At 40.5% G+C, this 13,626-nt stretch overlaps 1 protein-coding gene across 2 annotated transcripts; it reads right to left on the bottom strand.

Annotated features, from left to right (window-relative positions):
- Positions 1–1,125: 1,125 nt before the first annotated feature.
- Positions 1,126–12,803, bottom strand: LOC139371206 (interferon-induced GTP-binding protein Mx2). 2 transcript variants are annotated; one of them, XM_071111394.1, is made up of 12 exons: positions 12,540–12,803; positions 9,062–9,199; positions 8,724–8,878; positions 8,446–8,584; positions 8,148–8,346; positions 3,651–3,729; positions 3,410–3,532; positions 3,187–3,325; positions 2,715–2,873; positions 1,997–2,073; positions 1,580–1,864; positions 1,126–1,480 (listed from the first exon to the last, which is right to left on the bottom strand). In XM_071111394.1, exons 1-12 carry the CDS (start codon positions 12,727–12,729, stop codon positions 1,256–1,258), a joined length of 1,908 nt encoding a protein of 635 aa, XP_070967495.1. In that variant the 5' UTR covers positions 12,730–12,803; the 3' UTR covers positions 1,126–1,255. The 2 variants fall into 2 exon arrangements, with proteins under 2 accessions (XP_070967495.1, XP_070967496.1); XM_071111395.1 differs by having other exon boundaries at positions 8,724–8,873; positions 12,540–12,785.
- Between the last annotated feature and the right edge of the window lie 823 nt (positions 12,804–13,626).

Genomic DNA, 13,626 nt, shown 5'->3' with positions numbered 1-13,626 from the left:
TCGTATATTGTGTCATTCTGCACCATGTTATTTTAATTGTTCATAGGTATAAACACAACTGGACCACAGGAGGGTGGGAGGAGCCCAGCAGATCTAGTTCACGCGGTTAAAGACGTCTTCAATTCTAAATGTAATATGTTTATGTTTAAAGTGATTTCCTTTCTGACAATAGCAAACAGCAGATTCATTTAGTCACATCAATAGATTATAGATACATTTTGTCACATCAATAGATACCAGATACATTTGGTCACATCAATTATTGCACACTTTGAAAAAAATATCCATCTGTCTCCATATTTCAAGAGATGGCATATGATGTTTCTGTGAGATACCCGATTGGTTGGATGATGCTGTTCTTGTCAATTATCCTGAAAAAACAATCAATCCTGCATATTTAACACTATGGAAAGGTCAAATGCTTTATTATCTAATCAAATAATAATAATTGTATTTGTCACGTGTTTAGCAGATGTGTAGTTAAATAAATGTTGAAAGAGTGTGGGCGACAGAGAGAAACAAAATGGTGCCATTTGAGGTGGGCGCTGGAGATGGTGTGAGCAGGTGAGTGGGGTGATGTGAATGTCTGTGTGCGTCTGTATGTTTTTGTTTGTTTGTGAATGTTTTGTATTATTTTAAAAAAAAAAATAGAAAAAAAACTAGTCCAATATAGGATTCCAATAGGATTCTGGTAGAGGTGATACAAAATCCTATAGGACTGCAAGAATCGTATAGGGTCTGATAGGATTACTTTTGATTCCCAATAGGAAAAAACAATCCAATATAATTCCAATAGGATTCTAATACAGGTGACACAAAATCCTATAGCTGTGAGAATCCTATAGAATCCAATATGATTACTTTTTTTATTTCCAATAGATTCTAATAGGATTCCAAAAGGATTCTGATAGAGGTGACGAGATTCTATTGAAAAAAATCACTAATCCTATAGGATTTTTTCACAAGGGCTGAAATGATGTAGAAACAATGTTGATTCAACCAGTTTTTGCCCAGTGGGTAAATTGATGTTCTGTGGTCCCCACAAGCCAGGCAGCTTCCACTCCACCAGGTAGGCTAGCTGCATTTGAGTTTAATATTATAAACAAAAAAACGATAACAAAGAACTTGACTGCATAGTAACTTTATTATAACTTAGATAACAGAATCTACCCCAAACCTCAATGCCTACTTCCATTAACCAACCTATCTGAAGTTAGACAAGACCATCCTAAATGTTAACAAGCAGCTGTCCATACTAGAACTCCACTAGGTAGTTGCGTGCCTTCATCAGGCGTTTGAGCTTGCTCTGCAGTGCAGCCCTCTTGCTGCCGATGTCGATGTCCTCTTTCAGCAGCTGCTCGATGTTGTCCTTCTCCTGCAGCATCTGAAGCATCTCCCTCTGCAGCTGGGAAGCAAACTCCTGCAGCACCAGGTAGCGGATCACCATGGGAATCTGATCAGCCAGACGCTGACTGGCAATCTGGCAAAGAAAAAAAAACGAAGAGGAGTGTATCAGCTCTTGGGCATGAGACAATGAACTTCTTTTAACAGTAGCCTGCTGTAAATACTCCTGACTTACATGATAATAGGACTTGAGGTGCAGCATCATCTCCCGTAGGGTAGCATGGGTGTCAAGGCCATTGACAGTACTCCTTACAGAAACAACAGGTAACCCTTTCCAACTCCCTAAATTATTTTTAACTATCTCTCCCTCCTCCAACTCTTCCTCCTCCCTCTTCCTCTTCTTCAGGCTAGAGCTGTAGGTGCTGTCCTGTGTGTACACTATCAGCTCCATCTTGAACTGAGTCCTCAACGTGGACTCAGCCGTAGACTCCTTCTCCTGCTTGATGGTCTCGATCTTAGTCTGAAGGCCAAAAGACAAGTTATTCAATGTGTTATCGCCGCATCTTGTTTAGGTTGAACTTGATGGCCAGCTGTGGCAATATATATGGAAAAGTATGGGAAAGTATATAGAAACAGTTATGAAAACAGTTACCTTTGCTGTTTTCAGAAGGATAGGGAAACCTGTGAAGCTGTTCTGAGCCAGCAGTATGAACGCCTTCCTAGCAGCATCTAGAAAAGGGAAGAAACACCACTGTGATACATACAGATGTAGGATCTTAATTTGATCACTCTTTTGTTGCTGAGAATTTTCCTGCACTGCAGGAAATGCAGATGAGCTTCATGATTTACATAAATCCACTGAAAACACACAATAACACAAGGTTATATTAACGGTATTGCACACACACACACATAATTGTTTAATTGTATTGTTTGTATATTGTTGTATGTAACATTTCTGTGACTGTCCTCAGTGTATCACTATTTTGTTACTTGTCAAATTATGTGTTTCTTATGGACCCCAGGAAGAGTAGCTGCTGCTTCTGCAAAAGTTAATGGGGATACAAATAAACAAATAGGCATTTTGCAAATAGCCTAATTTTGGCCGGCTGATAGCCTAACCACCAATCAAGCAACATTATGGACTAAATGTTAAAATCCTGTTGCTGCAGGAACATTTTGCTGCGACAATACTGGTCAAACTAAGATCTGACATCGGTAGGACTCAAAACTACTACCAAACTCAAAGATAGACTACATTCTTGGATGTAAATCGGTAAATGGTTGAATCAAACCCAATGACTGGGTTTCAGGATAAGTAAAATAAATATATATATATTTTTAAAAGATCTATGTACTCAATACTGTACCTGATAACTCTTTCAGCTTCTTGACTGCTGGTTCTTCCAGTTGTTTGATCTGGTCCTTCACAATCACCTCAAAGGTCTTGTAGTTGATGAACCCTGGGAGCTCCCTTCCACGGTACTGCTTCTCATAATCATCCACTTCTTTTTCAATCTTCTTATTAACTGCAATATGAGGCATCCACATTATCCTGTTGTTTAACCTAAACGTGTGAGTGTAAGCATTCAATGTGATTTTAGATTCACAAGAAAGATGCTATGAGGCTACATTATTTTTATACATCTATGTTAACAATCTACAACTTTGATATGATATTTTGTTTGTCTTGAAATATCTGGGCCTACATTTGACATTTTGATGATGGATGACACAGGAAAAGAAAACATTTTGACATAAATGGCAACTCTCGGTTACCAAACTTCCTGACCCAGTATTTATGGCCAATGTCTGATTGGTGTATGAGAATTGTGTACTCACAGTTCTTTCCAGAGTGATCCACGTGTGCCTTCCATTTCCCGAACTCTGTTCTGAGTGTGGAGAAGACATTGATGTCTCCACTTTTCAGCTCCTCCCCAGTGCTCAGGTTAATGGCATCCTGGGTGAACAAAGTCACTTTCTGCCACACGGAAAGAGGAAGTATCACATGTCAGTGTATCCTAAGAATGAGGGACTATGATTGCTTTGAGCTTCAGGGACTCACATCGATCAGAAAATACAGCCGTTCTTTTGGGTCTTCAGGGGGTCCGGTACCACATTTCTCCAGAGCGGTGCGTGTCTCCTCCAGCTTTTCCTCAATCTGCTCTTTTAGACGAGGCATGGATTTCTAAACACAAAGAAAGACATTCAAACAAGGCATATAACAATACACCCTTCAAATAATCCCGGTATATTCACATAAAGCCAGAGAGGTACAGGGACATCATAATGTAAGAGGAATTCACCTCGATATGTTGCACTAGTTCAAGAGTTAATTTCTCCGCCAGTTTAGGGATGGTGGCATGCCCCTCATCATAAAGTGTGCTACATAAAGGATAGAGAAAATGTGAAAACACAATGCAAACCTTTCAGAAAATGTTGATGCATTTGTCAGACAATAAGACAACAACAACAACAACACAGATCTGAAAATGATAGGGGAGACAGCCTAAAAACACACCGGTAGGATTGTCAGACGTTTTCCGTCAACAATACTTAGCAACTCTGAACAGAATGTCACAGTCAATCTCTTTTGTGCGCACACACGAAAGACCTTGAAGTCATTAGCCAGTCAGAATTGTTCAAATAACTCAAACCAGAAGGTGGCAATAGTGTTGCTTGGAAATGTATGTCTGTGTGTGTTGCTTTATGGTCTAGTCCAGGTATTCCCAAACTGGGGTACGCGCAATGCCGTTGGGGGTACGCCAAATAAAAATTATTGATAAAAAATAAAATATATATTATTCTTCACATTTTTAAACAGTTCTATTTTCCAACAGGGCTATATGTTTGGGTAAGGTTTTTTTCTCACCTGAGTAGCCTCGTTTCACTGCCAAAAATAAAATTAAACCATCTAGTAAACCATCTAGTTTAACTTTGTTAAAGCAAGGCCCCTGAACTCTCATGTGTTTTCTGCACAATACAATGATATGGGCAGCGACTATGTAACGCAATATGTAAAACAATCTCTGACAAAGACATGAGGGGAAACAGAGGGTTAAATACACAACAGGTAATGAATTGGATTGAAACCAGGTGTGTGGGAAGACAAGACAAAACCAATGGAAAATGATACGTGAACAAGAGAGCCTCATCGAAATTTCAACATGCGGTTCTGTGAAAATTGAATTTAATCAGAAGCCACTGCCAGATTTCTGGATTGGGCTGCGCTCAGAGTATCCTGCCTTGGCAAGTCTTGCTGTTAAGACACTGATGCCTGTTGCAACCACATACCTATGTGAGAATGGATTCTCAGCCCTCACTAGCATGAACACTAAATACAGGCACAGACTGTGTGTGGAAAATTATTTAAGACTGAGACTCTCTCCAATACAACCCAACATTGCAGAGTTATGTGCATCCTTTCCAAGCACACCCTTCTCATTAACCTGTGGTGAGTTATTCACAATTTTCGATGAAAAAATAAGGTTTTATATGTAAGGTGGTTAAATAAAGAGAAAAATTATTGATTATTATTATATTATTATTTGTGCCCTGGTCCTATAAGAGCTCTTTGTCACTTCCCATAAGCCGGGTTGTGACAAAAACTCACACTCATTCTTATGTTTAATAAATGTATCGTATAGTGTGTGTGTGGCAGGCTTACAATGATGGCAAAAAACAACATTTGAGAGTGCGCTGACCCTGGTGCTAGAGGGGGTACATAGCTGGAGGTTGAATGTTTGAAGGGGTTGTCACGACTTCTGCCGAAGTCGTTGCCTCTCCTTGTTCGGGCGATGCTCGGCGGTCGACGTCACCGGTCTTCTAGCCATCATTGATCCATTTTTCATTTTCCATTGGTTTTGTCTCGTCTTCCCACACACCTCGTTTCAATCCAATTCATTACCTGTTGTGTATTTAACCCTCTGTTTCGCCTCATGTCTTTGTCAGAGATTGTTTTATGTCAGTGTTGTTTTATGGTTGTATAGGTGTGCAACGGGTCCTCGTACCCATGTTTATTTATGTATGTACATACAGTGCCTTGCGAAAGTATTCGGCCCCCTTGAACTTTGCGACCTTTTGCCACATTTCAGGCTTCAAACATAAAGATATAAAACTGTATTTTTTTGTGAACAATCAACAACAAGTGGGACACAATCATGAAGTGGAACGACATTTTTTGGATATTTCAAACTTTTTTAACAAATCAAAAACTGAAAAATTGGGCGTGCAAAATTATTCAGCCCCCTTAAGTTAATAGTTTGTAGCGCCACCTTTTGCTGCGATTTCAGCTGTAAGTCGCTTGGGGTATGTCTCTATCAGTTTTGCACATCGAGAGACTGAAATTTTTTCCCATTCCTCCTTGCAAAACAGCTTGAGCTCAGTGAGGTTGGATGGAGAGCATTTGTGAACAGCAGTTTTCAGTTCTTTCCACAGATTCTCGATTGGATTCAGGTCTGGACTTTGACTTGGCCATTCTAACACCTGGATATGTTTATTTTTGAACCATTCCATTGTAGATTTTGCTTTATGTTTTGGATCATTGTCTTGTTGGAAGACAAATCTCCGTCCCAGTCTCAGGTCTTTTGCAGACTCCATCAGGTTTTCTTCCAGAATGGTCCTGTATTTGGCTCCATCCATCTTCCCATCAATTTTAACCATATTCCCTGTCCCTGCTGAATAAAAGCAGGCCCAAACCATGATGCTGCCACCACCATGTTTGACAGTGGGTATGGTGTGTTCAGGGTGATGAGCTGTGTTGCTTTTACGCCAAACATAACGTTTTGCATTGTTGCCAAAAAGTTCAATTTTGGTTTCATCTGACCAGAGCGCCTTCTTCCACATGTTTGGTGTGTCTCCCAGGTGGCTTGTGGCAAACTTTAAACGACACTTTTTATGGATATCTTTAAGAAATGGCTTTCTTCTTGCCACTCTTCCATAAAGGCCAGATTTGTGCAATATACGACTGATTGTTGTCCTATGGACAGAGTCTCCCACCTCAGCTGTAGATCTCTGCAGTTCATCCAGAGTGATCATGGGCCTCTTGGCTGCATCTATGATCAGTCTTCTCCTTGTATGAGCTGAAAGTTTAGAGGGACGGCCAGGTCTTGGTAGATTTGCAGTGGTCTGATACTCCTTCCATTTCAATATTATCGCTTGCACAGTGCTCCTTGGGATGTTTAAAGCTTGGGAAATATTTTTGTATCCAAATCCGGCTTTAAACTTCTTCACAACAGTATCTCGGACCTGCCTGGTGTGTTCCTTGTTCTTCATGATGCTCTCTGCGCTTTTAACAGACCTCTGAGACTATCACAGTGCAGGTGCATTTATACGGAGACTTGATTACACACAGGTGGATTGTATTTATCATCATTAGTCATTTAGGTCAACATTGGATCATTCAGAGATCCTCACTGAACTTCTGGAGAGAGTTTGCTGCACTGAAAGTAAAGGGGCTGAATAATTTTGCACGCCCAATTTTTCAGTTTTTGATTTGTTAAAAAAGTTTGAAATATCCAATAAATGTCGTTCCACTTCATGATTGTGTCCCACTTGTTGTTGATTGTTCACAAAAAAATACAGTTTTATATATTTATGTTTGAAGCCTGAAATGTGGCAAAATGTCGCAAAGTTCAAGGGGGCCGAATACTTTCGCAAGGCACTGTACTAGTGTTTGGAGCATGTTAAGTGGGCATTTATTAAAAGACTCCATTTACACTCTGTTTGACTCTCCTGCGCCTGACTTCCCTGCCACCTATACACACGATTCTGACAGCGGTACAGGACTATAAAAAGTTTGGGAACCACTGGTCTAGTCAATAGCTAGCTGCGCTAATGTTGCTATTGTTGTAGAAAGCCCTTGTTGATACTAGCCAGATGGCACCAGCTAGATAACTAGCTAGCAATATTTTAATTCACTCTCCATAATTGCATACGTTAGCTAAATTGTTAGCATGATTCAATAGCTACCCATTGTGCTAGCTAAAGTAATGATACTGCATTTATACTAGGCATCCAGCTACAGGCAGCTGCTACATGGAAACATATCCATTGTGATATAATTATGTTACTGGCCATAGTGGCCAGATAGCTAGCTTGGTAAAGCATTTAGTGTTGTGCGCATTGTGCTGCACTTATTGCCACTCCCTTCATTTCATATGAGGTGTGTGTGACTGCCTTGCTCAGTTAGGAAGCTAACTAATAAGCTAGTGCACATTGTCAAACCTAACAAAAACAAAAAAAACGTATTCAAGCACAAAACTCCTTTGTTTGAAACTGCAGTAAAAGTGCAGTAACTGCAGTAACTGTAGTATTTTGGACGCAGTCGTTACAGAATAACTGCAGTGTACTGCACTGTAACTGGTTATTTTGAACGCTGTATTTGCAGCATACTGCAGTTATACTGCACTCTGACTACAATCGTTCTTAAGGGTCCAGTCGCCTCCCCCACGTGGAGGTCTGTGCTCTCTGATTGGCTCAAAGTCAAGTTGTTGGCCACAGCTGAGCGTTGCAATTCTACAAGTAGAAACTGCAGTTTCATAGGTACCAGGTCAGTACACAGCAGGTACGTATTCTATTCTAGCAAGAGAAGGAACGGCATCATACTGTGATCAGTACCTATCGGCAGTCTCAGATTCTCAGTGTATTTCATGCTTAAGATGGTCTGGCTTGATGGCTGGAATCTTTGGTAAATCTAGTTATCTCGTGGGTTAAAGAGCAATAATTGGCTGCAGAATGTTCACTACTAATTGTCAAACCTCTGTGTACCAGACGTAAAGCACACTTCAATCCAGAGGACCAACCTGAGATGAGCATGCTCTTTGAAGAAAGCCTTCTCCCTCTCTGTGGCCTCGGTCAGTGAGACTCGCTCCATGATCTCTTTCTGTCCCCTGCACTTGACTATCATGTAGCCCTTTCTCAGCTGGATAACCTCATTATGAACTATGTCCACCACAGTCTCCTCTGTGCCTTTGTCTACCAAGTCAGGCTTGGTCAGGATGCCTGTTCAATGGGAAACACACACAAGTCTCACTCATGAAAGTCAACATTACACAAGAGCTTGCTTCATAATAGTTTAGTAAATAATAAAGGGTGGAATACCTAATGTCCTTTCCCCATCAGGGTCCACCTCTTGTGCCATCTTCAAAGCCTCTGTGGTTGCAATGTCAACGTTGCATGGCACAACCACCAAGTTGATTGTTTCTTGCTTTGTGATGAACTTCCGTATCAGTCTCTTAATCTGGAAATGCCAAAGATTATTATACTGTACATAACGTGTGGTGGGGGGATACGTGTCATTTTGGCTTCTGCTCTAAAGCTGGGGTGACAAATGAACAGTGGTTCCCCACAAACATTGTGGGTGGGGTGGAAGGGTGTACCTGTTCCCCAATGTTCTCAGGTTGACCCTTGACAGCTACACGGGCGATGCCTGGCAAGTCGATGAGTGTGAGGTCTGGGACGTCAGGGGAGCCAATCTCCAAGCTGATGAGGTCATCACTGATACCCACCCCCACACCTGCCATTTCATCCTGGGCTGGAGGGGGGGGGGGGGGGGAATAAGAATACAGGTGCCTTAGAACTAGTTAACTGTACCAACAGTTAATGATATTTTTAATGGTTTTAGGTATATATGAAAATAGTATGTTAGTGAAGAATAGTGACTCAGTTTAGAAGCTTGAGGTAATGAGAGTGGGTCAATGACAGTGACCACACCCACCTTTCCGAATTTTGTTCTCCACATCAGAGGGATCCTCAATCTCCTCCTCACGGTCCTGGTAGCTGATTTTTCCGTGCCATTCCTCTCCTTCTTTCTTCCTCTTCATCTTCAGCTCGAGAGGGCATCGTGTTACAATACCTGTCAGAGTTGACAGAGGAGGAGTTAGAGAGTGTAAAAGAGATTAGATGACTCTGCAAGAAACCCAGAGAAAAACAACCCATATACATCACCCTGTCAGAGAGTTCATTGGAAGAAGAGGAGTGAGAGAGAGAAGAAAAAAAGAATATCAACTTACAGTGCCTTCGGTGTTGATATGTTACAGCCTTACACTAAAATGAATTACGTTTCAAAAAAAAATCCTCAGAAATCTACACACAATAACCCAAATGACAAAGCGAAAACAGGTTTTTAGACATTTTTGCAAATGCATAAAAAAAAAAAAAACAGAAATACCTTATTTACATAAGTATTCAGACCGTTTGCTATGAGGCTCGAAATTGAGCTCAGGTTCATCCTGTTTCCATTGATCATCCTGGAGATGTTTCTACAACTTGATTGGAGTCCACCTGTGGTAAATTTGATTGATTGGACATGATTTGGAAAGGCACACACCTGTCTATATAAAGTCCCACAGTTGACAGTGCATGTCAGAGCAAAAACCAAACCATCAGGTCGAAGGAATTGTCCGTAGAGCCTCGAGACTGTATTGTGTCGTAGGCACAGGTCTGGGGAAGGGTACCAAAAAGTGTCTGAGCATTGAAGGTCCCCAAGAACACAGTGGCCTCCATCATTCTTAAAATGGTAGAAGTTTGGAACCACCCAGACTCTTCCTAGAGCTGGCCGCCCGGCCAAACTGAGCAATCGGGGGAGAAGGGCCCCCGATCAGGCCTTTATAGTAGAGTGGCCAGACGGAAGCCACTCCTCAGTAAGGCACATGACAGCACTCTTGGAGTTTGCCAAAAGGCACCTACAGACTCTCAAGACCATGATAAAAAAAGATTCTATGGTCTTACGAAACCGAGATTGAACTCTTTGGCCTGAATGCAAAGCGTCACATCTGGGGGAAACCTGGCACCATCCCTAAGGTTAAGCATGGTGGTGGCAGCGTCATGCTGTGAGGATGTTTTTCAGTGGTAGGGACTGGGAGACTAGTCAGGATCAAGGCAAAGATGAACGGAACAAAATACAGAGAGATCCTCGATGAAAACCTGCTCCAGAGCACTCAGGACCTCAGACTGGGGAGAAGGTTCACCTTCCAACAGGACAATGACCCTAAGCACACAGCCAAGACAATGCAGGAGTGGCTTCGGGACAAGTCCCTGAATGACATTGAGTGGCCCAGCCAGAGCCCAGACTTGAACCTGATCTAACATTTTTGGAGAGACCTGAAAATAGCTGTGCAGCGACGCTCCCCATCCAACTTGACAGAGCTTGAGAGGATCTGCAGAGAAGAATGGCAGAAACTCCCCAAATACAGGTGTGCCAAACTTTTAGCATTATACCCAAGAAGACTCGAGGCTGTAATCACTGCCAAAGGTGCTTCAATGAAGTACTGACTAAAGGTTCAGGATACTTATGTAAATGTGATACTTCAGTTTTTATTTTTAATACATTAGCAAACATTTATAAAAACCTGTTTTTGCTTTGTCATTATGGGGTAATGTGTGTAGATTGATGAGGGGGAAAAAAACAATTTAATCAATTTTATAATATGGCTGTAATCTAACAAAATGTGGAAAAAGTCTAGGGGTCTGAATACTTTCCAAAGGCACTGTACATATCAACTATAACATCAGAAACGAAACATAGAAACTAGCAAACACAATTGCATTTTATCGATGGCAAATTTAATGCACAAAAATACCGTGATGAGATCCTGTATCTGTGACCAACAGATGCATATCTTTATTCCTAGTCATGTGAAATCCATAGATTTGGACCTAATTTATTTATTTCAATTGACTGATTTCCTCATTTGAACTGTAACTCAGTAAAATCAATTAAATTGTTGCATGTTGCATTTATATTTTTGTTCAGTAAAGTTGATTGCAACATACTGGCTGCGTACTCATATTATTTATTGGATTACATGTCATTTAGGGACCTACTTTCCCACTGCCCTCATCTCTTTTTTAAAACATTTAGATTTTTATTTATTAACAACAATAACAATACAGAGTGTACATGAGGGAACACAAGTATATATAGATTATATACAATGGACAATTGAGCTAGGGGGTACAATATCACATTACACAAAGACCTTAATCAGGGACATACATACACTTATAATTCTAACAGCTTTTTTGTTAGTAGAGTATTTAATTGTCTTAAAATACAGTTCAATTTCTTTTTGTAGGGTAAGAAAATGTGTTTTTTTGTTTGTAAATTGACATTTGTGAATATGAAATTTGGCCAAAAGAATAATGAAATTAATATGTTTCAATAATGAACATAAAAATGTTTCAGCTTATTCCCATCGTAGGTAAAGATTCCAAGCAGTTCATCTCTTCAATTATAAATCTACTGATGTCTTGCCACAGTTTTCTTACATGAATACAATGACAAAAAAGATGCAACACTGTTTCTGGGTGGTTACTACAAAAGGAGCAATTTGAGAAAATCTTCATATAGTAGTTGGTAGGATAATATTTATGAATAATTTTAAAGGAAACTTCCTAAATTCTGTTAACAAGTAGGTATGTGTGTGGCAACATCCAAACTTTTTTCCAACAGATACTATCAATAAATCCATTCCAATAAGGCATGACATAAGGTCCTGACATACAACATCGCTCTGTTGTTGAATGGACCAAAAGAGAAACAAATCTTTCCTACTGATGAGTCAACAGGGACAATAGAAGGCAGGCTCTGAGGGTCAGGTCTTGACACGTTCCTGAATAATAGAGCAACACCTGAGGGAATGGCATCTAAAACAATTGCAAGATCTTTAGGTGTTACAGGGACCTTGTAAAGTGATATGAATTCCTTATAACTGAGTGCATTTACCAGTTGGCTCACCAATATGATATTATTTTGGAACCAATATTCTAAAAACCACTGCCCTCATCTCACCTGTTTCATCAGAATCTAAGTCACTTTTATTCGCCAAGTACATTTACATGGGGCGGCAGGGTAGCCTAGTGGTTAGAGCGTTGGAGGTTGCTATATCAAATTCCCGAGCTGACAAGGTTAAGAAAAATCTGTCTTCTGCCACTGAACAAGGCAGTTAACCCACTGTGCCTAGACTTAATTGAAAATAAGAATTTGTTCGTAACTGACTTGCCTAGTTAAATAAAGGTACAAAAAAATAAACATGTACCTACCAGGAATTTGACATGATGAAGCCACAATAAACACATAATTTACACTATCAACATGTACACTATGTAGAAAAACAACAACTACAGACACTGTGAACACTATAAACTACACGATAAATTATGCACGTACAGAATGTTCATGAATTATCACTCACCGCTACCCCTTGGCAAAGCCACCCCAGACAGCGCCTCCAGCACGGAGCTCTTTCCCGAACTCTGGTCCCCTATCACGGCGATGGCAGGCAGCGCAAGGTCCTTCTCTACGCCAAGGGAGCGCAGGGAGTCGATGAGGTCAATACTAGGACGCACCTTCTCCTCATAATGTTGGTTCAGCGTATAATTCATGATTTGCGATTTTTTTTTAAAACGGTTAATACACTGCAACTGACTACACTGCAACTGACTACTGGCTGTACAGGATCTGTAGAAATAGTAATCCCCGGGAAACGATTCTTAACCATAATAGAGTTTCACTTTCAGTTCTTCAACAGCGAGGTAACCTGTGTTTCATCTCACTCGATGTTACATACATTTTTCAAATGTTCAAATTTCAATAGCTCAACCATCCTGAGGCCAGAGAGTAATTAATTGACTTGCAGCCTGTACGTGTTGATGTGAAATATTAAGTATGTCTTAAACTGTAAACCACGGACAAAGTGGCAGAGACTCAACAGTATTCAGATTATCATCATGTCAATTTAAACATCATAATAGACAGGTCGGAACTAACATGGCTGAGGGACCTCGAACTGATGCTAAAGTTCGCACCAGACAGACGCGGGAGTCTATCCAAATCTTGTGTCATTATTAAGCATTTGAAATAATCAATCATATTTTTTAAAAGTTTTGATGGAAAAGTAGGTAAAAAAGTGTATTTTATGGTCGTCACAATTGTGACCAGTGGGATAATGTGATGTATACTGAATTAATATATTTCTCCAATATCCCAGCTGTCACGCCCTTGCCATAGAGAGGCTTTTTATTCTCTATTTTGGTTAGGCCAGGGTGTGACTAGGGTGGGCATTCTATGTCCTTTTTTCTATGTTTTGTATTTCTAGGTCTTGGCTTGGTATGGTTCTCAATCAGGGACAGCTGTCTATCGTTGTCTCTGATTGAGAACCATACTTAGGTACCCCTTTCCCCCACCTGCTTTGTGGGAAGTTAACTTTGTCTTTGTTCAGGGCACATAGCGCCACGGTTTGGTTTATGGTCTTCAATTGTCGGCGTCATTTTGAATAAAGA

Source organism: Oncorhynchus clarkii, chromosome 17, assembly GCF_045791955.1.
Source record: "Oncorhynchus clarkii lewisi isolate Uvic-CL-2024 chromosome 17, UVic_Ocla_1.0, whole genome shotgun sequence".
Classification (NCBI taxonomy): Eukaryota; Metazoa; Chordata; class Actinopteri; order Salmoniformes; family Salmonidae; genus Oncorhynchus; species Oncorhynchus clarkii.
This window is presented reverse-complemented; position numbering and strand designations above follow the sequence as displayed.